The sequence below is a fragment of the Telmatherina bonti genome (assembly GCF_933228915.1).
Source record: "Telmatherina bonti genome assembly, chromosome: 2".
NCBI lineage: Eukaryota > Metazoa > Chordata > Actinopteri > Atheriniformes > Telmatherinidae > Telmatherina > Telmatherina bonti.
This window is the reverse complement of record NC_136620.1, coordinates 30,055,758-30,080,956: the sequence shown is the minus strand read 5'-3', so window position 1 is coordinate 30,080,956 and position 25,199 is coordinate 30,055,758. Positions and strand designations below refer to the sequence as shown.

Here is a 25,199-nt window from a genome sequence, read left to right as displayed (position 1 = left end):
CAGAAAGTCACTAAGTCTATCCTTTTATTGGTAGTCTGGAACAACTTTCACAAGCATATAAGGAGTAATATTGAAGTGGTATTTAAATAAGTAGTATTTAACTAGTATTTAAATAAGCCTTGTTTTATATTGTATATGTGTTTGAGATAAAAAAAAAAAGCATATGAACCATAATAAAGATGCAAGAACACTGAAAACAAAAACGACAAGAGCATTTCTTAAGAACTGAGGCTTTAAATATTAACGATAGATCAACAAATGATCAACAAACTGATTTAATTTAGGACTGTCTCCCTAGCAATCATTAGGTAAAAAGGTCAGAGCAAAAGCACAAAATGTAAGCCTTTCAAAGTGAAAAAAATAGATCAAGAGTATGAAACCTGTCGAAAGGTCTACAATCTATTAAATAATTTACATGCTCACTATGACAAAAGTGAGAGACTGTAGGAGACACTGCACATATTACAATTTCCTTTGTGAAACCTGGCAAGGAAGGCATCTTGGTTTGGGTTATTTTGAAAACAAAGAGTCTGGATGGCTTGCAATCATTCCTAAATTAATTATTTAAAACACACTAAAAAAAAAAAGAAAAATAAAATAAAATTTTTGAGGCAACAGTCGTTGACTTGAAACAATGATGAAGTGATTGATTTAGTTAGATGGTGATCCAAAGCACACAAGTCAAAAACAGAATTGTTGACAAAATATATTGAACACAATACATGTTTTCAGATGGCCATACTGGAGTCCCAACTTTTAAAACTGATGTGGGATAACCTGAAAAGGCTTGTCGTAGGAGGACCTCTTGGAAAAACTGAGGAACTGAAACACTTGTAGGAGGAGATTTATGGGAAAAAAAGACAACAACATCCTGTCGTGGAAACTGAAAAACTATTATCTATAACGACTTGTTCCTTTATATTATCAATACAGCATTGATGTTTCCGTAGATGAAACAACTGAAACTCACTTCCTCTCTTGCTGAACCATAGCTATTAGGTGCAACCCAACGTAGCTGCTCATCTCGATTCAGCTTGCCATCCTTATCTTGGTCATACAGTTCTTTAAATCGCACCGTTTCTTCAATTTCCCACTGTGAAGGGGAATTGTCTGTTAAACAAGCAAACAAACAACAAAATGACTGTTGAATAACAAACAACACGCTTAACTTTTTATTGTTTAAAACAACTCCTGAGGTCTTACCCTCACCACGCACATCTCCGATAAATTCGCTCAGAGTTATAAATCCATCTTTATCAGTATCGTATTCACTCAATACATCTTCAATGGTAAAATCCTGGTCAAAAAGATAAAGTACATCATTTCACAAACCACTGTTGTAATGGGTGGATGATTGTGTCATCATGGCAGGTTTTGCAGAGGGTAGGAACTTAACTCACATCCATATGATCCACTTCAGATGGGTGGGTAAAGGCCAGAAACTCTGTTACATTCAGTCCAGGTGTTCCATCCATATCTGCAAAATCAAAGCGCCTCCTTTCCTTCAGGTGGAGCTGACAGGGACATAACCTGTGTTAAGGTCTGACTGTTTTCATAAAACTGTGGCATGTTGTGTAAGGCAACGGTTAAAGTTTCCCTACAAGTCTAAGAGACTCTTGCTCTGGGTCTTCCATGACGATGTCATCATCAAAACTAATAAGCTGATCATGAGCAACACTGTTGTATTCCTCCCATGTTACAACACCATCTTTATTGATGTCAAATTCTGGGAATCGCTCTGCTGCATCATCCAGAGCATACTTTCTGTACACATGCTGAATCCAAAGAGTGATCTCTTCTGTGGATAAAATAGGAAGCACACATTTGGAATAAAATGTAATCTCTGACGGTAAACTTTGCTTTCTTGCCAGAAATATAAAGATACCTGCACTTAGAAGATCATTGCCATTTGTATCAATCTTATTAAAGATTTCCATCATCTTCTTCTTCTGCTCTGCTGGGGCAAGCTTCTTTATCTCCTCTGTGCTCTGGAGTAAAACAACACAAGTGATGGAAAGAGGATGAGCATGAATGAGGGTGAATAAATAGTTTGAAGAAATGAAAATGGATACAAAATAACCTTATCTCCCAGCAGTACAGCCATGTCGTGGTCACGGTTGTGCTGCTGGCCTATGTAATGATCCTCATGAAGATGTTTATGGGAGCATTGTCCAAACCCACACTGAAGTAACAACAATACCGACAATATCGTGTGTGCCATCTGTAAAGTAATCAGGGGGGGGAATGCATGTGTACTTAAAATACTGCAAAGTGCACGATCGATACAAACAAACCAACTGTGCTATCTGGTGGCCAAGTCGTGGAAGTTAAAACAAAGACCTTCTACTTTTACTATAGATAACACCGTTTGAGATAATGAAAAAAATAAACAAACAAATGAACATATAAACAAAACAGCGACAAAACGCGACTTTCAGAAATACAGGAAATACTAGAACTGCTAAAATGCTTTTATCTAATGCTGACATATAAGAGTGGAAGAAAACGCGTACGGTGTTACCTAAAAGTAACAGTAAGGTAAAAACAATACAAACATGACAAAAATGCCATAATGCAACGAAGTAGAAAGAACAGGGAGATAAAACGATGTCTTTATTACCATAGAAAGTTCTGTGTACAAGTGTTTACGAAAGTGTCAGTTCACTTTCGTAAACACTTGTAAAAGAAGGTGTTTCCGGTTAAAAACTCCAAAATATTAGACACACAGTCAGATTGTAAGCTTGATGTTGGCAATGGTTGCAGTCTACAAACACAACACAGGAGCTGATAATGTATCGAGCTGCTGATTACTTAATACAGCCTTTCGTTCTTTTTTTTTTTTTTTTTGTTTTGTTTTGAATCTTGACAATATTTTTTGTACTTGGTGTGTTTATTAATTTTAAAAAGTAAAACATTTTTTCGTTTGACTACGTTTTACTTCGAAGCCAGATTTGTTAAACTGGTGCTTGAAGATATCTTGACGCATGCTGCTTCTCAACCAACCATTGATGAACAGCCCGCCTGATCTACATGGTTGCCATGGTAGACAATTTAAAGTCCCACCCACAAAAATCTGTACTCCACGTTGACCCAAATTATACACTAGTCTTACTGGCTGGCGCGAGCTTCGGTACTGTGTCACTGTAACGTTATTGGACGACCTCCACGTCAGTCACAAAGACAAACTCAACGGACTTCCTGCTCTTGTAGGTTGTCTTCACTGTCATGTATATTTATCTGACATGGTAGTCCATCATTGCTAACCAGAGCACAACTTTATAAGTAGACTTTTCTTTCTCATAAACTGAGCATTGACAAAAGAGCGGGTCGATGTCCAAAGACAACCGCCATGATGGACGACGGCGGGGCACCGGGCAGCACCGCCTCGGCCCGAGAGTTAGCCAAGGTGGGGACGGTAGGGAAAGGTCTGGTAGCAACAGCTCTGGGTCCTCGCACGGAGGAGGCAAAAGCAAGACCGCATCAATGTCGGGTTTGAAGGTATGTAAGAGGCTATATTTTTGCAGATACTGCAAAACGACAACATTTAACTCCTGCAATTGCACAGAAATTCCGATAAGGTTAAAGCTAGCTGGATACACGTCGGTGAGATCACCAATTGTTCCTGCGGTGAAAAATATTGTAGGTGATCTTGCCTTTCTGCAATTTAGGTGTGTTTTTGTCACTTATTCTTCTCCTCCTGCTATGTTATTTTGCTGTTTGCTCATTAACCACATATTTCTTTAAACACAAATGCTCCTGTATTGTAACCACATGGCTTTGAAACTTGTGAGATTATTCACGTGTGTGTGTGCGAGTGTACATTTGTGGCGTCATGTCATCATTAGAGCAAGAACGTGACAGGGTGTGATATCTGAACAAATAAAAGATTAATTGGGTCAAATCTGTATGATTAAAAAGAGAAGAAGAAAATCGTGACATTTTACAAAAGACTGAAAACCCCTTTAAATATCTTTACATTTTACAAAACATTTTAGAAAATATACAGTCAAAAACCTATTAAACACAACTTCACAAAATGATAAAACACAACAAGAGAAAACATTTATACATAACAGAAAAAAAAGTAAGAAAAAAAATAACAAAGCAGCAACACATGAGTTTTTTTTTTTATATTATAATTTTCTTGCCTTTTTTTTTTGTTTGTTTGTTTTTTTTGTTTACTCCATTGTTTTTTAATGAGCATACCAATCGGGTCCATAACATCACTTTTTTGCTTCATACATTGTGTCAGTACACACTGTCACTGTGTCACCCTGCAGCTATTCTCTCATCACTGGCAGTCCAGGATGGGGGCAGAGGGGCAGGACTACTGTGTGCACATGACTGTGCAGTGTTGTGGCAGAAGGAGAGTGAGAGATGAGAAGCAGAGAGAGTGGGGGCTCTGATGCAGAGCAGGGAGAGAAGAGGAGAAGAGCTGTAAATATAGAAAGGTGCATACGATGGCAAGCAAAAAAGAGTGGCAGGCGGCGAGTTGGGCCTAAGAGGTGGCTGCTTACTCAGCAGAGTGCCGAAGGCTCAGGCTAGATTACAGAGACTGTTCTGGACAAAATGGTCTAAGTGAAAGGGACGGCTGACTGACGAGTTATTGAGCGCTCGTCTCTTTCGTATGCCTCTGCGAGAGGAGTTGGCACGGCTGGGCAAGTTGCTGTAGCAGTGTGGACTACACAGTAGGGGTCTATTTTGGTCTCCTGTCAGAAGACGATGTCACCTTGGACAAGTGGCAGTGCTGGGTAGGGGGAACAGGTTGCATGAAGTGGGCTGCTAAGTATGTCAAGAGTGGATAACGACGAGGAGCCTGCTTACAGACTGTACTTCTATTCTGTATGTATTCATTGATATTTTGATGCTCATATATTTACCTCTAAGCTACAGTTTCAATGCTGTTGGTTTATTTGTGTCTGTTTGTAGACCTTGGCAGGAGGGAAACCTGACTCTTGCCCCTTACTCAGCAAAGTCTAGAAAATATCCATGCTCTGTAGTGCATGACGAGGGACTAACCAAATAATATGGCAAAAGTTTTCTCTTTGCAGCCCCAGAGATGGCTTGTTTGTAGCTGATTAAGTGGATCAACGCAATGTTGTAAGCCTTTTTTTTTTTGCCTCAGGCTGCTGTACAGATAGCCATCAGTTAATACAATCATTCATGTGCTACCCAGCTCAACTAAACTGGTGTAAGGATTTACTGTTTTATATGACAGTTTTTCCCATTTAGATGCACTTTCATTTGATGATGTTTTATTTCTTTGTAGTCTTTTCCCCACACTTGCCATAATAACAACCCAGGCCACGCAACTTGACATGTAAAGAATTTTGCTCACCAAAAGTAGGTCAGTGGAGAGTCTCCCTTTGGGACATTAAATAGTATCAGACAAATACATGCAAGCCCTTTCTGCATTTGCAACTCCTAATCAGCTGTATTAATATTATTCTATCAACCACTAATTTTATAGTTTATTCCTCAGAAATTCCTTCCTAGTAACTAGTCATCACTCATTGCTGAACGCTTTGTATAACGCTGGAAATATTTCCTTTTTATCTTTTCACTTTGACATGTAAAACAATTATTTTGCTGCAAAATTCATGTCTAAATATTCTACTAAATGCTCTACAAAGATCCAGCCAGGAAAAGAGATGAACAATTTGTTCCATGACTCATTTGCTGTAATGCTCTCTCTGTTTCTTCTTTTTGTGTGTTAGTTTTAGGTAGCAATTTATTTCAAGTCTGAAAGGAAACTACATCTTGTAATTGTATTAAATGGCTAACTGGTCTGGATTTTTGCCAACATTTATATTAAATAATTTACTAAGGGACTACAGAAGTGGTGCATGCTGTTCTGCAGAGGAAAAACACACTGAGAGGAACATTTAGATGAAAATGCTTCTGGTTTGTCTTATAACCAGATTACTGGAAAGGAGTATGTTTTACATTGCAACCTACAACGTGTTGACTACTGGGTACTTTGCATTTTACTTGGGTGCATTATAAAATTGTAATTGTTTTAGATGTTTGCAGATTTCATATGCAATAGTTATTAAGCTTTTTGATCAAAATGTTCCTATATGTGGTCAAATGTTTTTTGTTTTTTTTTCTCTGTAAGGTAGGGATGCAGGAAGATGCTAATCTAATGTATCATCTCAGTTCATCTTGTTATGCCATAAATACAAGAGATGCAATCACCTAGTTTTTATTTTGGTTCACAGTGTCTGCTTCACCCGAGGTTACAGTCAAATTCACTGATGCATATTCAATGTGTAGGTCAACCATGATGCATGCTGGGCACAGAGTGGGTTAGCGCTTCTGCCTCTAGCTGTTTCTTGTCACAGTCTGTGTCAGTAGACCTCTTCCATACGCTTACAATGTTCAGCATTGTTGCTTCAGTCCTGGTTCACAATATGACAACAGGGACGGGACAGTGACTGACACATCATATTGCAATATGTGCTTTGAATAGAAAGTTGATGGATTCAGTCAAGTCAGTGTAACAGGAATCTATTGCTCTTAATTATTCATTATTTTATTTTTAAATGAGTTTTGCTCAAATGTGCAAGTTTTCCTTTAAACACACATACAGTCCCACATGTGCTCCATTTTTTTTACATGTCATGAAAGTACTCGATCTGTTTCTGTTCTATGTAAATGACATGTTTCATGATTCATCTTGTATATAGAGTGAATTATATAGAGTGATATTAATTTAGTAGTTTAAGGTTTTTCTAATGTGAGTGTGTAGTTTTTAGGAGCATATAGACACATTGGATTGCTGTACACTGTAGGCTATTTTTTTTATTTTTTATGTTTTACTGCTGTGGAACGTCTGTGTGCAAGGTCTGTTAAAATAAGGGTAACCATAGCAACAGTACTTCTAATGCCGACTGTTACTGGTTAGCACTCTCAAAAATAAAAGATTTAAAGAGAAGCCCGACAGTCAATGCATGGAGTAACGTCACACATGCATTGTTTGAGTCAGAAAAACATATTGAGTCATCTAATTCTTTTGTACATCGTCTTTATCAAGCATCAGTGACTAATTTCAGCTATGATATGATCATGTGGTTTAAAAAGTGTTACTGGATATTAATAAAGTTTTGTTGTTTTCCAGTACAAAGGAAAATCCTTAACTTCTTTGCTGTTGGTCATTGATGTACAGATTATTAAGTAACTTGATAAACCAGAACATTACCACTTTTTGTGTTGGCAAAGTTTGCATAATTATACATAAAAAAAAACATTTTAATTGATTAATTCACCATATTTTGAACATATTTCAATAATAGAGGCAGTGGGAAAACAAACTGTTTAATCTGCTGTCTGTCCTTCAGGCTTCGTTTCAGCGCTCCAACAGCCATGACAAAGTGCGAAAGATAGTAGCTGAAGAGGGCCGTGCTGCTCGAAATCTCATTGCCTGGAGTGTCCCCCTTGAGAGCAAAGAGGAGGAAGGTCAGTAGTTGCATGCTAAATAAACTTGCTTTTTTGTCGCTGATGCTGCAGGTCTTACTTTATTTTATTCAGACGTGAGACCCATACCTTCATGTTTGGTCGTTTGTTCGGAGTTTCACAGTAATTGCCTGTGGCATTCCTATTCAGAGCCTATGATGTCACTCACAAAGCACTCTGTTAATTAGAATACAAGAGAGTACGACAGTTTATTGTGCACCATAGTTTTATAAGTGCTTCTTTTTTTCCTTTCCCTCCCTTCATCAACCAAAGATGTCATGCAAAGGTTTCTGTGGAGTCCTTTATAGTTGAAAATGTGTAGAAAAGGTAATAATTTAAAGTCTGTGATAATGGATGAAGTTTTCCTGTTTGCTGCAGGGTGAGGTAACAAATATGATCATTTTTCATGAGAGCTTAGGCCTTTTGCCTGCAAAACATGTTTTTCTGATAAAATGTAACAAAACTTGCTTTCTTGTGAAGAGTCAACATGGTCTTTTTTAAAAAGATTTTTTTGTAGATTTTCAGTCCTAATAATTAATAGGCTAGTGTGTAAACAGTGATCATATCTCACAGAACATCCGTGATGGACTGAACAACCAATAAGAAGCTGATAAGTCCACACCCATCTCTGTGTTTGTAAGATGTTGGTGCAAAATCCTGTTGTTGTTGTTCTTATTGTGATGAGTGTCGTTGACTGTTGTAAGAAAGTGACTTGCTGTTCAATTAAATGCTCGCGAGCATAAGTGTGACTATACATCTAGCTACATTGATGCATAAATTTTAATTATCAATGAGACTAGCATTGATCCAAATTTGAAAATGAAAAAAAAACATTTTAAAATATGCTTTTTTAAAAGAAAAAAGCGCAGGTGAATTTTCTTTTACTATTGCTTCACATTAACAGGCTTTCTCCCTTTGTGGAAAATACCAATTTTCAGAGATGTGGTGTGTAAGTATCATAAAGTTTCAAGAAGTACAGCACCCTTATAACATAAATACCTGAGTTGTAAACAGTAAGTTGTTTTTTTTTTTTTTCTTCGACTGTATAGGAGTTACATTTGCACTATCGCGTGCTTTTCATGTTTAAAGATGGAAATGCATTTTTTAATGTTCTAATTGTTTTCATGAAAGCTCCATACAAAATGTTGTTCAATACAATTGTTTAATGAACACAGTGTTAGACAATTAAGTGTTTGGTTGGGCTCGGGAATGAGATATTTGGACGTTGTTGGTTCTTCTACGTGATTTGATATTGAGAGTGACTATGTTAAGACATCTTGTGATGTTATCTCAGTTATTGGCTCCTGAATATAATATAAATAATACTGTGGCACAATTTGTGATTTTTAAAAAACATTGAACTGTTTTCTGATTAACCTATAGGAGCTAATTTGTTTAACTGCTTTCCAACTTGTTGCTGTTAGAGGGTGCTGTATTGTTACCTGGGCAGGTGACGTGTATATAGGGGGAATTCGTCACTGGTTGGGCAGATGTATGGCCCGGAAGGGCATAAGATTTTTGATCGCAGGGCGTGAGTAGATTTAGATTGTTTGCCACAAGATTATGTATGAAAGAATAAAGATGATTGAATCTGCAATGAAGTAATCTTGAGTGTAAATCAGTTAAGGTGTGTCAGACCTACTCTTGGGCCAAGCAATCTCAGTAGCTTTGTTTAGACCTTGCTCCTTCAACAGAATCCAATTGAAATTGTATTCTGATCAATTTGAAAAACACACTTACAGTATACTTTTGTGTGAATACAAATGAATGAAAATTAAGACTCTAAATTGACCACTGTGGTTAAGGTGGGTTTGTTTGACCTTATCCAAATGGCTAGTGTAGGAGACATAGATGAGGAGGAGGTGCACGGTGCATTAGTGTGTGGGGTGTGTGTGGCAGAGGTGGTGGTTAGTGTGTGATTGGGCGTGTGCATGCACAGAAGTGTATAAATGCGAATACTCACCTGTGAAGAAGATGAGAGGGTTAGGGTGGGGTAGTCGCCACAATTTTAATGACCGCTATTCATTCATCAGTTCTGTTTTTCTCACTGGTTAAAACAATTAATCCACTTATCCATCCTAGTTGCGCTGTTATAGCTTGGGAAATGCAATAAAGGTACATATAACGCATCCCTGGATCTCAGTGTATCTGTTGGAGAACTTCCTTGCGTGTCACAAAAAGGTGAACATGAGGACCCAACCCATACTCTCAGTGGCAAAGGTGTTTAGAAGCTGCAATAGCTAGCACAAAGGTTTAAGCAGCACGTTAGATCCTGCCCTTTTTATGAAGGTATTTTATAAATTCCACAACACTGATTTGATGCAGTCTGTTGATTTTCCATAACAAGCAAATATTAATTTTATGAACTGGCTTGTATGAAAACACTTTTATTTGTGGGAATGATATAAAATTTTTACAATTGGATCACAATGAATATGCACGAACTGATAATGTGCATTGACATGGCTTTGTTAATTGGCGCTACACAAAAAAAGCTGAATGGAACTGATAAAAGTTTTCATCAGGCTTGGAACAATGCATCTGCAGCATGTTGTAACACTTCTTATGTGGTCAAGTATTATTTAACATATTCTAAAAATATCCCCAAAGAGAGTCTTTTCCAGGTGCCTTTTTATGTTAAACCTGTTGCTGTTGATGTCCTCCTCAAATAGCAGGATTATGGAGTTTCTTGGTACATCAGTATAAACAGCCCAGCTTTAAACATTGGAATCTACAAGACCAAACATTTTTTAAAGCTGCTTAAATTTATTTTATAAAAAATAGGCAATCCTCTTGCCAGTACATCTTCCGCACTCCTTCAGCCAATCTGTAACATCCTTGCAAGGCTTGATGACCAGAACTGATTAACATTTTGTTTTTAAATTCTATATTAGCCCCTTTTCATGTTGGATTTTAGTTAAATTTTTCTAGAAGAGCCATCGATATTACATTAATGTAATCCTTTTGTCATTAGGACATCAATACATTAATGTCTTGTCATTGAACTTTATATGTAAACTGATACATTGCAGTGAGACAAATGATGTTAATCCTTATTTGAGTAAAAAATATTCCGCTTCATGTAGAGAAAATGTGTAGCAAATGTGTAATAAACAACAAAAGAATTGTTACCATTACAAACTCTCTGATCATCAATTTAGTTGACTTTAAACTTTGTATATTTGTATATTTTCTTCCTTGTACTTCTTCCAACAGCAAAGTCCAAAACCAACTCCAGCGGCAGTTCCAAGTCTCAGAGGTTCAGTTCTGGACAGCAAAAGAATAAAAAACAGGTTGGAGAAATCCTCAATCAGCTTTTCCCACTAGAGGGCTCTGTCTACCAATCTATTTCATTCTGCTCTTTTCCCTTACACTTTCATTGAGTTTGTGCTGTATCTGTGATGACTATGCTACTTCCTTTTTCTGCACAATCAGAGTAGATCCTTGAAAAGATAATAGAATAATTAGGAAAAGAAGAGCAGTGATACGTTTACAAAATATTCAGGTATCTGTCTCCTTCACTTGAAGGCTTTACTGTAGAGTGTTTGTCTTGATAAATCACAGTTCTTCTCATTGTCACAAGACATTCAAAATAACATTCATACCATATTAAATTTTTATGAATTCATAGAAATATATTTATTATTATTATTATTTGATGTATAGACCCGGTATTTCTCTTCTGCTAATATGATGGTTGTTCTGTACTGTGTGCACAGAATGCTGGTTTGGAGAGTAAAGGCACAGCTGGTGTCCTACTGGACAAGGCCCCAGAGAAGAGCCCCACCAAAGTGCGACAACCCCGCAAAGTTGACTTGCGAGCGCGCTACTGGGCCTTTCTGTTTGAAAACCTGCGTCGGGCTGTGGATGAGATATACGTAACATGTGAATCTGATCAGAGTGTGTTGGAATGCAAGGTTAGTCTGTTTGCTTTTTTAACAGAAAAATGGTGGGAAAAAAAGCCACAACAAATTAAAAATTCCATTGGCAGAAATTCAAATTCCCAAATTCTTGCTTTATATTCTGACCAGTGCAAATTTCTGTGGTCAGGCTCCAAAGTCTCATAACTTTTGAACACTAGAGGGGGACCTTGGGATCATAATGAAATCTTACAGACAAACTGTACTTCTCTTGAATACCACTTATTACAGAGTGGCTTCCTGAAGCCTCACTGATGTGGAAGTTATCACAGAAACCTTTGGGTTTGCTGGCTGGATTATGTATTTTATGTACATTGTTTTTTTTGTTTAACTTTTTTTATGCTCTGCACTTTATAAAACAAAAATAACATAATCAGTGTTAGAAAACTATGGACTCTGTCTGGGTTGTCTCTTGTCTTGTTACGCAAGTGTGTGTGTTGTTTTTTTTTTTTTTTGGTTTTTTTTTCCCAGGGCATTCTGACATGGTTCTGTTTGTCCTGACTTGTATTGACTCCTCTGCCATGCTGTATTATGCAGAGCATGGGTTTAGTGACAGTCTGTGGTCACCACCAAGGCCCAGTTCCCTGTGGTGTGCTCGGCTTGGTGTCAGTACTATGGTGCAGCTCCCTATGGTGTGACAGGCATGCTGCTCGTTGTCATGTGTCAGACAACAGGCTGTTTTTTCTTTCCTCATACCACCGCAACTCTCTACACTCTAATGCTGTGTAATGGGCATGGGGCCGGGTGCTGTTCATAATCTCCTATCCCACCCAGCTTGGGCTTAATGGACACTGATAAATGATGGAGTCATCTGGAGGGGAAGCAGAGTGCTTTGATTGCCCTCAGCCACAATCCCCAAGTGTAGGTGTGGGCAGTCTGCAATGTATGCTCTCACACAAACAGCCTACCATTTTCCACCTAAAAAACGTATGAACATAATCATTGCCAGGAAGTAATGCCTAATTATCTGCTGAGCCGGGGTTACAGTAATATATTATGTAATTTCAAATAAGAACTTTGGTGCTGATATACTATAATATGTTTTCCCTCTGAAAGAAAAATTGCTCACTCAGCAGAATGTTCTATATATTACTATTAATGCCTGCACCTTTTTTTACTGGATCAGACAGGAAAGGTTCTTGGTATTCCTGTTTGCCTGAAGGCATTTTATAATTTTAAAATGAATTGAAACAGACTATTCTAGTCTAAAATGGCTTAAATGAAAATAAAGAAGGAGAAATTATTTATTTGAGGTCAATTGCACTCACCTTGGCTGAACATTGAAACAAAAATGAACAGTAAAGCAATCTACAGACTACAGGCTTTTACAGTCAGCCCTACTTTATGGCAATACCTCTTGAAGGTTAAACATCCATCAGTCATTTTTCATGAAGTGTTAAATATGTGTCTATATATTGTTGTATATGGCTGTTAATATATGAAAAATGCACTTAATATTGCTTTTGCTCACTATTGGTTTATCTGTCCAAGAGTCTGGAAATCTCTGTCTCTTACCCTTCATCACCAAATGAACACTGGACTAGAGCTGTGGACTTTGATGGTTAACCAGCCCTAATCAGCAGACCTGCTGCTGGACACATCTTTCACTGGCTTGACTTGTCTATTAACTAAAAGCACTGTGTAGCTTTACTCTCAATTACCACTCCCTTCACGCTCTCCATCAATCAGTTGTGTCTGTTTCATTAGAGCCCTGGGAAAATGCGCCTCACAGCCCACCACTTCTGCAGAACCAACTCTGTGGCTCAGTCCAAGTGCAGATAATAGCCATTTGTTGGAAGGAATTTACCTTCTCTGTTCTTCCTCAGAGCCACGAGGTGCAAAACTCTTAAATTTTACAAGGTCCCCCTTTGTCAGTGCAAATGAATCAGTGAAATATCTTCTCTTTATAAGCTTTTGAAAGGTGCAGCAGATGATGGGGCATTTATTTTTATGTGTCCAATCACACTTTTTCATCACAGTAAGTTTAAAAACAGCTGTCTTATTAGTCTTACTTTTCATTTGCTAATTTGTCAAGTCATTAGAAATTTATCGTTTCTATTTGTCAAATGAGATTTTTTTTTTTCTTCAAGGCCAATTTATTCATTTTGGACTAAGCCTTACGTTGGCTTTACATTGTGTTGTGTAATAATAGTATATGTATAACTGTTGTCTGTAGGAGGTGTTGATGATGCTGGACAACTATGTTCGGGATTTTAAAGCCCTCATAGACTGGATACAGCTTCAGGAGAAACTGGAGAAAACAGATGCCCAGAACAGGTGATCTTACGTTACTCTTTTCTCAGTGTCCTTCTTTGTCCCTCACTCTCATTAATTCCCTGTTTTGCATCGCTCCCTGTGGTGAAACTAGAACCGTTTGTGTCTGGTCGCTGGCTTCAAGTCACAAACAGAATGGATCAATAGTCTTGGCTTTAATTCAAAGAGATCCATGAGCTTATTGGCTTCTCTTTAACACAGTGACCACTGCAGCCGTAAATTGACTAAGAAATTAAATTCCCAGTGCCACCTCTCAGTTTGTTCATTCAGAGTGTACTGTTAATCAATAAGACAACCTGAAACTGTTTTTTTTTTTTTTTATTGATTGCAAGTATCGGGCATCCAACTAATGTACCAAATGCGTGAGTCAAGTAAAAGTGTTTTTAGCAGCTGAAATCTGAATGGATTTCCACGTTAAAGTAAGATTTCACTCTGCACAGGCCAACATCTTTAGCCTGGGAGGTGCGTAAGATGTCTCCAGGACGTCACGTGATGCCAAGTCCAACTTCAGACAGGATAGTTCCCTCTTCAGGTGCACGTCGCGCCTTCAACTTCAGGTAAGCTCTGTTTGAAGTTGTTCCAGCACTGATGACTTCACAATGTGCACGGGAGCTCATTTACTGGCAAAATATTCTAATATCATCAGTCGAGTTTTTAATGACAGGAGTTTGTGATGATGATATCAACATAGTCCTTAAACATACCAACAAGGCAGCATTCACAGCTGTGACTAGCGTTATTAAAATATTAAAAGAAGGTGTATGCTGAACTCAAGTTCATGGCTTTAAATAAACATCCATGTAACCGTACAGTTTTCAGAGGCAGGTTCTCTTGAATTTAACAGACTAAATAGTAGAGTGGAGATTTTTTATTTATTTATTTTTTTTAAATATGGCCAACAAAACATTTTTTTCTGATTGGTCTTCATGACTCCATCTGTAGATTTTGATGTAAACAGTGTTTTGTTTGGCCAAAACCATGAATAATTGTTAATGTAGCAGGTTTTGGGTATTTTTTTTTTTTTTTTTTGTAAAAATCAACACATTTGTGACCAATCAATTTTTCCAGTGATGCTCTCTCTTATTTCAGAGGTTAGAAAGCATAGGCTAAATTTAAGAAGACAGCCAGAGACTGCTGATGGAAAGGCACTGGTTTAATGCAATTTGTCCAGTCTCTCACTCTTGGGCCCCAGAATCAGTGGAAGGTGTAGACGAAAGTGTTGGTTAAAGACTGCTGAAGCATCGGTTCAATAGTGCACTGCTTGGTAATCTAATACAGCAGGAAATGGATATTGATCATCACAAAGGCCTGTTCTACAATACAGTTCCATGCCATCTCAGAGCAAAGCCTACTGGGAGAGGTTAGATAGACTGTCTTCAGTGGTTTTTTGGGGGGGGTTTTATAGTCAACACTAAAGGAGCTGCTCAGAAATGGTTTTGCTAAGATTGAACATGTTAAGGTTCCTCATTGCAAATATACATTTATGCTCTCATGTGTGTGTTTCTGTGTCTTTACCAGCGGTCCTCCATCAACACTGGCTGCAGCTCGGCTGTCACACACTGGTCCCAGCTGGGCAGACAGAGTAAAGTGCTCTCAGTCCATCCATTGCGCCAGTCAACCCAACGCATTCCCGACAGAAAAACCTAGTAAGAAATCTCAGTGAAAGCCCCCCTTCCCCCATAGGACTGAAGAAATTGCTGTTGAAATGAGTTTTCCTCTGTCACTGAATGTTTTGTGTTTCTAGGTAAAAAAGACGCAGAAGGTTGGCAGACTGTACAGCGAGGACGCACTGCCAAACCTCGTTCTGCTGCCATAGTTGCCAAGGTCAGTCCTGTCTTGGCTCATGTCACCCAAAAACAGGACACCGCCAAGAGTAACCAGTCGCATCTGCTGACACAGGAAGTGCAACATCTTCATCCTGAGCATCTCCCTGACAAGGATGCAACCCAGACTGACACTGGACAGCAAGTCCCTGTGGAGCTTAAACCACTGGAAGAGATTGAACGTCCAAAGAATGGAAACATAATGGAGGTACTGATGTTGAGTACTTTGTGACGTCTTTCAGCCAGAGCAGTGGCTATAAATTATTCACATGGAGCAGTGCAACATTAGATCATTTTATCAGCCACATTTGTTTTTGTTTTGGGCTCTGTGGTATTTATAGCCAGACTGTCCAGACATGCATATCAACTTTGAAGCGATTGATTCTCTGACATCTCAGAGACAAAAAAGACCCATTTTTATTGTCATGAAATAAATAATGATGGCGCATCAAGATACACTTGGTAAGGGTGTGTTGCACTTGGTTGATGCAGCGATATAAATGTGTATTTCCAATTTGTCTGCTTATATTGATCATCTCTATATGTTTAGAGCATGTCAATACCAGTGCCCCTGCATGATTTGTCTTTTATCGGTGTGTTGATTACTGACTGATTTTTTTTCATTTAATTTTTACTACTGTCATGAACAGCTTGAATTATGCATGTATTTACTTAAGTTTGCGTGTGTTTGTGTGTGTGTGTGACTGTTGGTGCAGCCCCCCGCAGCAAGTGTACAAGACTCGGGGCAGTGTGTCGACGCACCATGTGGAGACGCGCCTCCTCCCATAGCATCTCTTATCCCATCCCAAGCCCCAGAGCTCACAACATCCACAGCCACTGTCCCACCAACAGACATAACCATATCAGTCCCACTCCCTGGTCTGGCTATTACAACATCCATAGACCAGGCCCAGACGGATGGGCTCAGTACTTTGTTGGCCCCTGGGGACAATGGGGCAGAAGGGGGCGCATCACAGGGCATGGCCACATCTGCTCCAGGACAGGCTGAGACTCCCATGACAGCGGTGAAACTGGAGAGTGTGCTGGACCCCACAGAACTTTCTACTGTGAGTGCTGAGAGATGGAGGAGCAGAGGGGGGAGGGAGGGCTGACAGGGCAGGGATCCCAGAGGGTTCTTTACCGCCTAAACAAAGTTGATCTTAAGAAATGTCCACACCAAATGTGCAGGCAGGACTGTGTACCTCTGTAGTGTTGTTGTAGCACCATTCATTGTTAAGAATAGCTGTGAGTAGATGGACTTTGTACTTAGACAAATAGACCCAGGCTGTTTCCCTAAAGTCGGTTCTCATTTTATTTTCATTTTAGACCTTAAAAATTCTCCACAGCTTTCAGTTTCTGTTTGACACAGCATAACGTTATTTCACATGAAAGCATTGAACCATAAGAATAATTAATCTTGATTTTTATTAATGTTTGTCTTATCCAGATCATATTTATGTGGCTAAGATATAGACCCATAATTATCACAGATTCAAACCTCATATTTAAGATGGATAGTTTTGAAAAGGCCTCAAAAGTCAGTTTAGAGTACTTGCTGTTTAAACATTTCTGAGTTTCCCCTTGTAAGTGCAATGCCTTAAAAATAAGTAGAATGGCCAAATACCTAAAATCTTTGAGTAAAGTACTAGTTTCATAGAGAAGAAGCATTAGTTGCCTCCTTCCACCATCTACTCATCCTCACTGTTGCACATTGCATGACTGAATGCTTCCTCATTTGTGATTTGTAGTGTTTGTGCGGTACAAACTGGGACTGGGTTTATGTGTCATTCTTCTGAATCTTAAGTTCATACACCCTTCTGCAAATCTGCACTGGGAATAAGTTAGCCACCAGCAAAGTTTCCTGTGATTTAGGAATGCTTCACACTCTAATCATTACATTGCACATTTTGTCATCTTAAAACACACCTAGGAGGTGGAAAAAATTATACTACTTTTTTAACACATTCATCAATGATGTCTATTATTTATTTCAAGAGTATTACATTGCAGTATCACAGTATCAAAAATGTGTACATTGTAGCAGTTCAACATGCATTTCTAAATGTTTCAATGTGTAACGGGATCGGTGCATGTGTTCAGCCTCAGTCAATGGCAGAGGTCTTAGCCAAGAAAGAGGAGCTGGCAGACCGGCTGGAGAAGGCCAATGAAGAGGCCATCGCGAGTGCCATCGCTGAGGAGGAGCAGCTGAATAGAGAGATTCAGGCGGAGAACAATGACCTTGAGACTGACACTGAAAGCGACTTCTCTGTAATTATCTTTCTTGGTTTTATTTTCTAATGTTTTTTGTTTTTTTTTTAACTTTGCTTTTCCCAGAAATGTACAGATATGTAGTTTTGTTTTTTTTTTTTCTTTTTCTAAATTGATCATGAATTGATGAGAAAAAAAAAATATATATATATATATATCTTTACCACAGGCTGGCATCAGCAGCGGAGGTTGTGGAGTTTCGATTGATTGGAGTGACATGCTGGCGGATTTTGATGGTATGGAAGGAAACCTCAAAATGAAATGCATCAGTCTTTTGTAATAGAAAAAGTTAAACATAGTGTTTGGATATTGGTTTTGTAGCTCGGGAACCGTGGCGTCAGAGTACCTCTTGGGGGGACATGGTAGAAGAAGAACCTGCTAGGCCACCTGGGCATGGAATCCACATGCATGAGAAACTGTCCTCACCATCACGCAAAAGGTATAGTGCCTTCACACTATTAGTCTGACAGATGTCTGTCAGAGATCTGGGGAGTCAAGTTCTTTTGAATTGTACTTTTCAATATTCAAAAATGTCTGAACAGACCCATATGTCTGCTGTGCATGTTGCTGAAAAAAAAAAGATGTACGATTCTGCTTCCTTGTTTTTGACAGAACCATTGCAGAATCAAAGAAGAAACATGAGGAGAAACAGCTGAAGGCACAGCAGCTGAGGGAGAAACTTCGGGAGGAAAAGACACTTAAACTGCAGAAGCTCATGGAGAGGGTAAGTAAGCTGTACTGACCTGACAGGCATCACCCTAAAGCAACTCCATGCAAGCTATACTCACCATCAAGAGCTTCTGTCAGCACACTGCTCGATAGAATCACTAAATATTATAAGCCTTTCCAGTCATATCCAGGCCAGCTGGCTACAGCCATAAGACATGCCACTAGCCAAAATCAACAGGCTTTCAAGTTTGTTTTTATACTTTAGACCATAGCAAAATGAGTGAGTCCTAGAATAATTTGGGTTACCCACATAAATTCACCAAATGGTGTGTATTCTCAATGATCCCAACATGGACACACAAGAGAGGGTGGAAACTGAAAAATCCAATCTGTTTAGTCTCGAAGACTCTGTCGTGCATTCCTCTATTTTCATCACTCTTACTGCTCTTTCTTTGCTTTCTGTAGGAGAAGGATGTACGGAAATGGAAGGAAGAATTGTTGGAGCAGCGGCGGAGGATGATGGAGGAAAAGCTATTGCATGCCGAGTTTAAACGAGAGCTGCAGCTACAGGCAATTGTGAAAAAGGCCCAAGAAGAAGAGGCCAAGGTAGAGATGAGAATTTTATTATAAACTTTAACTTCATTCCTGTAAATGTGTTGAAATCTACCAAGTTAAGTAGGTTTACTGTCACACAATTTATTCACATTTTCTGTTCAAATATTTGTGGTTATTTTCCCAAACAGGTGAATGAAATTGCTTTCATAAACACTCTGGAAGCCCAAAACAAGAGGCATGATGCCCTAGCCAAGTTAAGTGAATATGAGCAACGCCTTAATGAACTGCAGGAAGAGAGGCAGAGAAGACAAGAGGAGAAGCAGGCCAGAGATGAAGCTGTTCAGGTATGACCTTCATTTTAGGCATGAACTTTGGGATTTTTTTTTCAGCTGCATCTTTACTGTTCTCCTACTTGCTCTGTAGGAACGTAAACGTGTGCTGGAAGCAGAGCGGCAGGCAAGAGTGGAGGAGCTGCTGATGCGAAGGAAAGAGCAGGAGGCTCGTATTGAACAGCAGAGGCAGGAAAAGGAGAAAGCTAGAGAAGATGCAGCACGGGAAAGGGCCAGGTCTGTTGTCCCTGGCTCCTTGAATATGGGGGTATGATATGGGTTCAGCCAGCATGTAGACTTCATCATTTTGTAAACACTGTTCTGTAAGAGAATGGGTTGAGAAAGAATAAATTGACATTTTTCAGACATCGGTCTACATTCAGAAACCAGTGATCTAAGCACAGTCTTGCTAATGGACAGAATAGGAGTTAAAGGAAGTAAAGTGAACAGCATCGTTTTCATTGTCCCGTAATATTACTTCTGTAAACTAAATATTTTTTTCTAATTTTAGGAAACAAACCAGGTTTTCACATTAACATAAGTTACTGATGTTAGAGCGATGGTGATGCATATATATATTGAAAATCAACAACACAATTTACAAAACTCATTCATTAATTTTCTTTACCATTTAGTCAAATTCTGGGTCACTGGGAAACTGTATTCTCTTTTATAGAATAAATAAAAATAAAAAAAAAAGTCTAAATTGACAGAGTTTAAGTTGCCAGCAACACTGTGGTTCCAGCAATTGTTTTAATTCTGATATGTCAGTTCTCAGTGGTCTTACTTTGCTTTTTGTTCCCTCTGAAGAGACCGAGAGGAGCGTCTGGCTGCACTAAGTGCTGCCCAGCAAGAGGCTATGGAGGAGCTACAGAAGAAAATACAGATGAAGGTAAACTTATACCATACTACCCTGGTTTGTCGTGCAGAAATCCCTTGTCCCACATGACCCATGGGTTTTGGTTTCTTCCATAGCATGACGAAAGCAGCCGCAGGCATATGGAGCAAATCGAGCAGAGAAAGGAGAAGGCGGCTGAGCTCAGCAGCGGTCGACATGCGAACATGGACTACGTCCCCAAACTGATACCATATGAGCGCAAGAAGCAGTGCTCACTGTGCGGTGTTGTAGTACGTAAAGTTTTATCACATCAATGTTGGGGCATGGTGATGTCGTCCTTATGACAATTATTTTCTTTTGGATTGCTATTGTTTGGTACTGTTGTTATTTAAGTCAAAGATGTTAAAACACCTTTTTACAAGTTTTTTTTTCCCTATACATTTCAATTAAAAATGAAGGTCCTGTAATAAACTGGTGTTTATTTAGGGTATACCCTGCTTCTAACCTAGTAAGCGGTATAGAAAATTGATGGATAAAAACTAAGCCAAATCTAAGGATTGCGTGAAAAACAGAGCACACCCTTGCTGCCTCCATAGAAATTAGGCTGGAAATTGACAATAAGGTGTTGCTAATCGGAAGCCCTTGATTGATCATCAGCAGCAGGTGTATCTCTATAACAGCAGAGATGCCTCCAGTTTTCTTCTGAGCATTCATGTTATTCATGATTCCGTGGTTAATACGCAAAGGCCCAAATGAACTAAAACATTATAATAAAGAGTGGGCCTAAGCTAATCCACAATATGATTTTATTTATTACAGAAAGCTGTTATTGCATGTTTTTGCTACTGAAACTTTTTCTACAAGCTGGTAAATCATACATAAAAGGGAAAAATATTTTGGCTTGTCCTTTACAATAATGATACTGTTTAATGTATTTCAGGCTATTTTTTGTCTCTGTCCATTTAAGACCAGTTGCAAACCAGATTATGAGTAGCTCAAACCAACACTTTTTTTGCTTTATTTATTTTGTAGAACACTGCTCATTTAAAGGGGCTCTAAACTAATTGATTAAACAGATTTCTGACCAGATTAGGATTTTTTTTCTTCTTTTGTTTTTACCATCTGGCAAACAAATTCCTCAAGCAAACATATTTATCTCTGATTAAGTGGCTACCATGACAGCAGTGGTGGGACACCTTGAGTCTTCAAACCAGCATCAGATAAAAAGGAGGGTTGAGGGCAAAAGAGGGAATCTTGTTAAAACGTTAGATGACCTTGGCCGACATCCGACACCAGAGATCATGGATGGGTCAGCAGCAAGCACTTTATTTAATGACATTAAACACAAACCATCTTAAATGGGCTTGTTTCCAGAAATGGAACAAAAACAATTCCTGCTATACACCTGCCTCTTGTCGTGGCCATTTGTCAGACCTGAACTGCATTTATTTAGGCATCTGTAATAAGTTGCTGTTGTAGGGATACTCACACTTGGCAAATTAGATATATTTAAGCCATTTTATTAGCTTTTTAGCTGTTTTATAAACGTTGAACTTTGCTTTGAAGGCTTAAAATCGCAAACTGTGTGCACCTCAGTGTGTGATACAAGTTCAATTAAATTAAACTTAATCATAGTCAGAATATTTACAATGCAACATGCAATGTGGCCTAAGTAACAAATCCCTTTTCTTTTCTTCATTCTTTGCTTTAAACTGAGGTTCAGGAGAGGCAGGTCATGTCCCATTGTATATGTCCATGTGGTGTATAGTTTCACCAGAGTAACACAGGACTGTGCTGACCCTTTCCTGCCTCCTGTTTCCATTGTGTCTACTGCTGTGACCTCTGACCATTGTGTTTGTATTTGTAGATCACCTCAGAGGTGCACCTGTTCAGTCACACCAAGGGCAAGAGACACCAACAGGCCGTTCGAGACAGTAGCAGCATCCAGGGACGAGAGCTCTCTGATGAAGAAGTGGTGCGTATCATCCACACCCTCCTGGGAACAAACATCCACTCATTCTTGTCAAAGAATACTGCCCCTGCTGCTGCTTGTGTCATGTCAATGGACAAAGAGAAACAGCAGTTGTCTTTTATGACGTGGTCATTGTTATTGTTTATGCATCCCTTTATATACCGCTACAGCTCTGTCTCTGGCTTTGTGAGCTTACAAATGGGGCTTGAAATGTACACAGTTAAGGTTCAGCGCTTCAGTGGAGCATTAACATCACTCTCTTGTCCCAAGGCTTTTTTTTTTGTCACGGAGCGGCTCTCCATGGGAAGGCAGCTTGTTAATGCAAGGTTACCTCTCTGGCTGCAATATGAGATTGGCTTTTCAGCAGTTGCTCATTGTGAGGCTGACAACTGTTAGTGCTATATGCAGCACCTTTGGCCCCTTCAACTCCTTCATTTGGAGCTTTTTTTTTTCTCTTTTCCAAACCAGTAATAATTAATTCCTTCTACCCTCCTTTCTTTAAAATGATTGCTTCTCTAAGCACTTGTCACATTTCTTTTTCTCTCTGAGGATATGATGAACAGATTGTCATTTATTCTTCTTTGAAAACAATATTCAAGTCCTTTCTGAGCTTGGAGTTTTAAGATAATCCTCTTGCAAATGCATCTTTCATGCATAGCCACTATTTCTCTTTATTGCAACTGAAAGTAGGGGCACTGTACATAAACAGCAATATATACAGCACCCATTAATAGAGAGAAGGTAAATGGAACAGGATTTTTTGGTTGTTCGACAATACTTACTTTCCGAAACCTAAATGAATACACCCACACTTCCAGAAACACAGAATAGTGCTACATCATCAGAGTTAATATAAAAGTTGTCAATATGTAGATGACTCCTGATGTGTCACTGTTGTTCTGCCACATTTGAATTTATTATTATATGTTGGTGCTTGCTGTGCCCAGAGCTTCCCCTCCAGTGTATCACAGAAACAGCAGTCTGTTTCTGTGATACATTGGAGGTGAAACAGCAGTCTGTGCAGTTTTTAGTTAAGATGCATTTATTTTGGAAAAGTAAATCCTCCTCTTTTTTTTAATCAAATTGCAACTGAATCTTTGTTGTTTTCATTTATGTTTTTGCTGACTATTTTTGACACTGTTTCTCCATAATTTATCAACAGAGAAGGATTTTTAATTAAGATAAAGCCTGTCAGTTCAACTATGCACATCATGCCACATGTTTTAGCAGAGGTTGGGAGCAGATGTTTTGTGTCTGCAAATATATTTTAATCTTTCTTAAAGGCTTATAAATAAAATTGAAAATCTGATTATCATCAAGGAGCCAGACGGATGCATTGATAAGGGCATAGGGAATACATTCAGTTCTTTTACCAACATTTTGTTGTGATTTACATGATCATTTAGCTGAATAAATATTTATTTATTCAAACAGAACAGTACCGGTATTTATCTTGATATAATTTCAGTAGCTCACAAATTAAAATGGAGCATACCGCAAAAATAGACCCATACAAGTTGGGAGATTTTCCCTTCTCCCCATCACAGTAAACACACAGGATTTCCCTTTATAATGTTCTGCTTACATACTAACATATCTCAATATTTATTTATTTATGTATTTATTAATTCATTAAATAACCCAAAATATTTGTCTGTACAACATGCAAGAGAAGGCACCCATTATTGGCTTAGAGAATCGAAATACATTTTTGAAAGTTGTCACATTGTTTTGAATGTTAATCAACTTTATCTTATTTAATCACTTCATGTACAGGACTCTTTGTTGAAGCACTGTTCTAATGTTGTTTAGCTGGAGTGCTTGGGCAGCATGACCAGTACAGGGTGAATCCTAATGGGCTCGTTGAAGTTGTACCAAAATTGAAAAGCTTGATGAAATATCAAGCTAAATTAAGCCTCTCCCACTTCATGTCAGCTTGTGATTTGATCTGAATGTTGTCAATAGTTCTGTTTGCACAATATTAAGTGTAACAGGGATGAGGTAGCAGATGCTGTTCTTTACAAAACTGCCATGTAAACCACTGTCATTTGGCAACATAATCTGATGGAGTATCATTTCTTTTCTCGAGGAGCCATTATGAAATGCAGCTGTGGAAGACTACCACTCAGGCTTTTATATGTGACAAAAGAAGCAATGGATGAACATATCCCATAGAACTTAGTTTTGTATAGGCTGCCTTTTAGATCTGTGACAGGCTGGTGGGTGTCAGGGAAAGGGGGATGTTTACAATGCTATCACATTTCTCCCACCAGGGGCAATATGTGGTATTGTGTGGTTGTGGTGTCCTCAGGCCAGTTTCATTGCTGCTTTGTTGTCATGGTTAAGTCTTAGGCAGCTGTCTTTCATCTACTGTATTTTTCTCCATTGCTCAAAATCTACACAACCTCTTCACAGTTCGACTTCCTTGAAATGAAAAAGGTTACTATAAAAATCCAAGTGGAAAAAGATTGTAATCTGTGTGTTATTTGTTGTAATATTTTAGGCATCTTTTGTGTAACCACTGCAACTTTGCAACAGATGATGTTTTGGATGGGTTACTAAAACAATTTCATTAAGTGGGTGGCTAGTGTGCTGGACAGCCTCTCAGAGAGATTACAGATCAGCTGCTGCACAAGCATGGGACAGCTACGGTCATGAGTCATGACTGACCTGTAATATCAGTAACAAGAGGGTAAAGGTGCGCACATAATAAATGCAGACATACACAAACACTCTCTGGAAAATATTGTAGCTTTGCATGCAATGACCTTTGCATTTAGAAAGTTAGAAGTAATCATTGCCCCCTTGGTGGTGTTTGATTATTTTTAACCTGTAAAAAAGTATTCTTAACTAAATGATGAAGTTATTCATCTTAGACTAAAGTTCAAACTCTTTCAAATTTGTCTCTAATTTTACATAAAAAAATTGTTGTTATCATTGTGAATTTTAAATCTTTAAGCAGCGGGTAAAATTCTCTTCTTTTTTGATTTTCTTATTTTTTAAATATAATCTCTTTATTGATGAACACAAATTTGTAAGCTTGTTCCATCAGTTTTATTTTTTAATTACAGTACTGATATTAAACATCCAAAATGG

General features: G+C 38.5%; 2 protein-coding genes across 4 annotated transcripts in view; one reads left to right on the top strand and one right to left on the bottom strand.

Annotated features, from left to right (window-relative positions):
* The window catches only part of rcn2 (reticulocalbin 2), a gene marked incomplete at its 5' end in the record, with an annotated part of 2,445 nt that extends 224 nt beyond the window's left edge, over nucleotides 1–2,221 (bottom strand). Inside the window, 6 exons of the mRNA XM_079248408.1 lie at nucleotides 971–1,110; nucleotides 1,204–1,297; nucleotides 1,401–1,514; nucleotides 1,602–1,798; nucleotides 1,886–1,988; nucleotides 2,081–2,221. Coding sequence (XP_079104534.1) covers nucleotides 971–1,110; nucleotides 1,204–1,297; nucleotides 1,401–1,514; nucleotides 1,602–1,798; nucleotides 1,886–1,988; nucleotides 2,081–2,221 — 789 coding nt within the window. The remainder of the gene's footprint in view (nucleotides 1–970; nucleotides 1,111–1,203; nucleotides 1,298–1,400; nucleotides 1,515–1,601; nucleotides 1,799–1,885; nucleotides 1,989–2,080) is intronic.
* Nucleotides 2,222–3,353: 1,132 nt separating this feature from the next.
* The window catches only part of scaper (S-phase cyclin A-associated protein in the ER), a 58,975-nt gene continuing 37,129 nt past the window's right edge, over nucleotides 3,354–25,199 (top strand). Inside the window, exons 1-19 of one of the 3 annotated variants that reach the window (XM_079260792.1) lie at nucleotides 3,354–3,498; nucleotides 7,341–7,458; nucleotides 10,672–10,748; nucleotides 11,175–11,372; nucleotides 13,552–13,652; nucleotides 14,090–14,206; nucleotides 15,168–15,295; nucleotides 15,394–15,680; nucleotides 16,189–16,539; nucleotides 17,573–17,740; nucleotides 17,910–17,976; nucleotides 18,062–18,179; nucleotides 18,353–18,464; nucleotides 18,875–19,015; nucleotides 19,153–19,308; nucleotides 19,388–19,530; nucleotides 20,104–20,185; nucleotides 20,269–20,421; nucleotides 21,999–22,106. In XM_079260792.1, coding sequence (XP_079116918.1) covers nucleotides 3,484–3,498; nucleotides 7,341–7,458; nucleotides 10,672–10,748; nucleotides 11,175–11,372; nucleotides 13,552–13,652; nucleotides 14,090–14,206; nucleotides 15,168–15,295; nucleotides 15,394–15,680; nucleotides 16,189–16,539; nucleotides 17,573–17,740; nucleotides 17,910–17,976; nucleotides 18,062–18,179; nucleotides 18,353–18,464; nucleotides 18,875–19,015; nucleotides 19,153–19,308; nucleotides 19,388–19,530; nucleotides 20,104–20,185; nucleotides 20,269–20,421; nucleotides 21,999–22,106 — 2,640 coding nt within the window. In that variant the 5' untranslated portion in view covers nucleotides 3,354–3,483. Of the gene's footprint in view, nucleotides 3,499–4,433; nucleotides 4,843–7,340; nucleotides 7,459–10,671; nucleotides 10,749–11,174; nucleotides 11,373–13,551; nucleotides 13,653–14,089; nucleotides 14,207–15,167; nucleotides 15,296–15,393; nucleotides 15,681–16,188; nucleotides 16,540–17,572; nucleotides 17,741–17,909; nucleotides 17,977–18,061; nucleotides 18,180–18,352; nucleotides 18,465–18,874; nucleotides 19,016–19,152; nucleotides 19,309–19,387; nucleotides 19,531–20,103; nucleotides 20,186–20,268; nucleotides 20,422–21,998; nucleotides 22,107–25,199 lie in introns of those variants that run through there. The other 2 variants (XM_079260794.1, XM_079260793.1) reach the window with 2 other exon arrangements.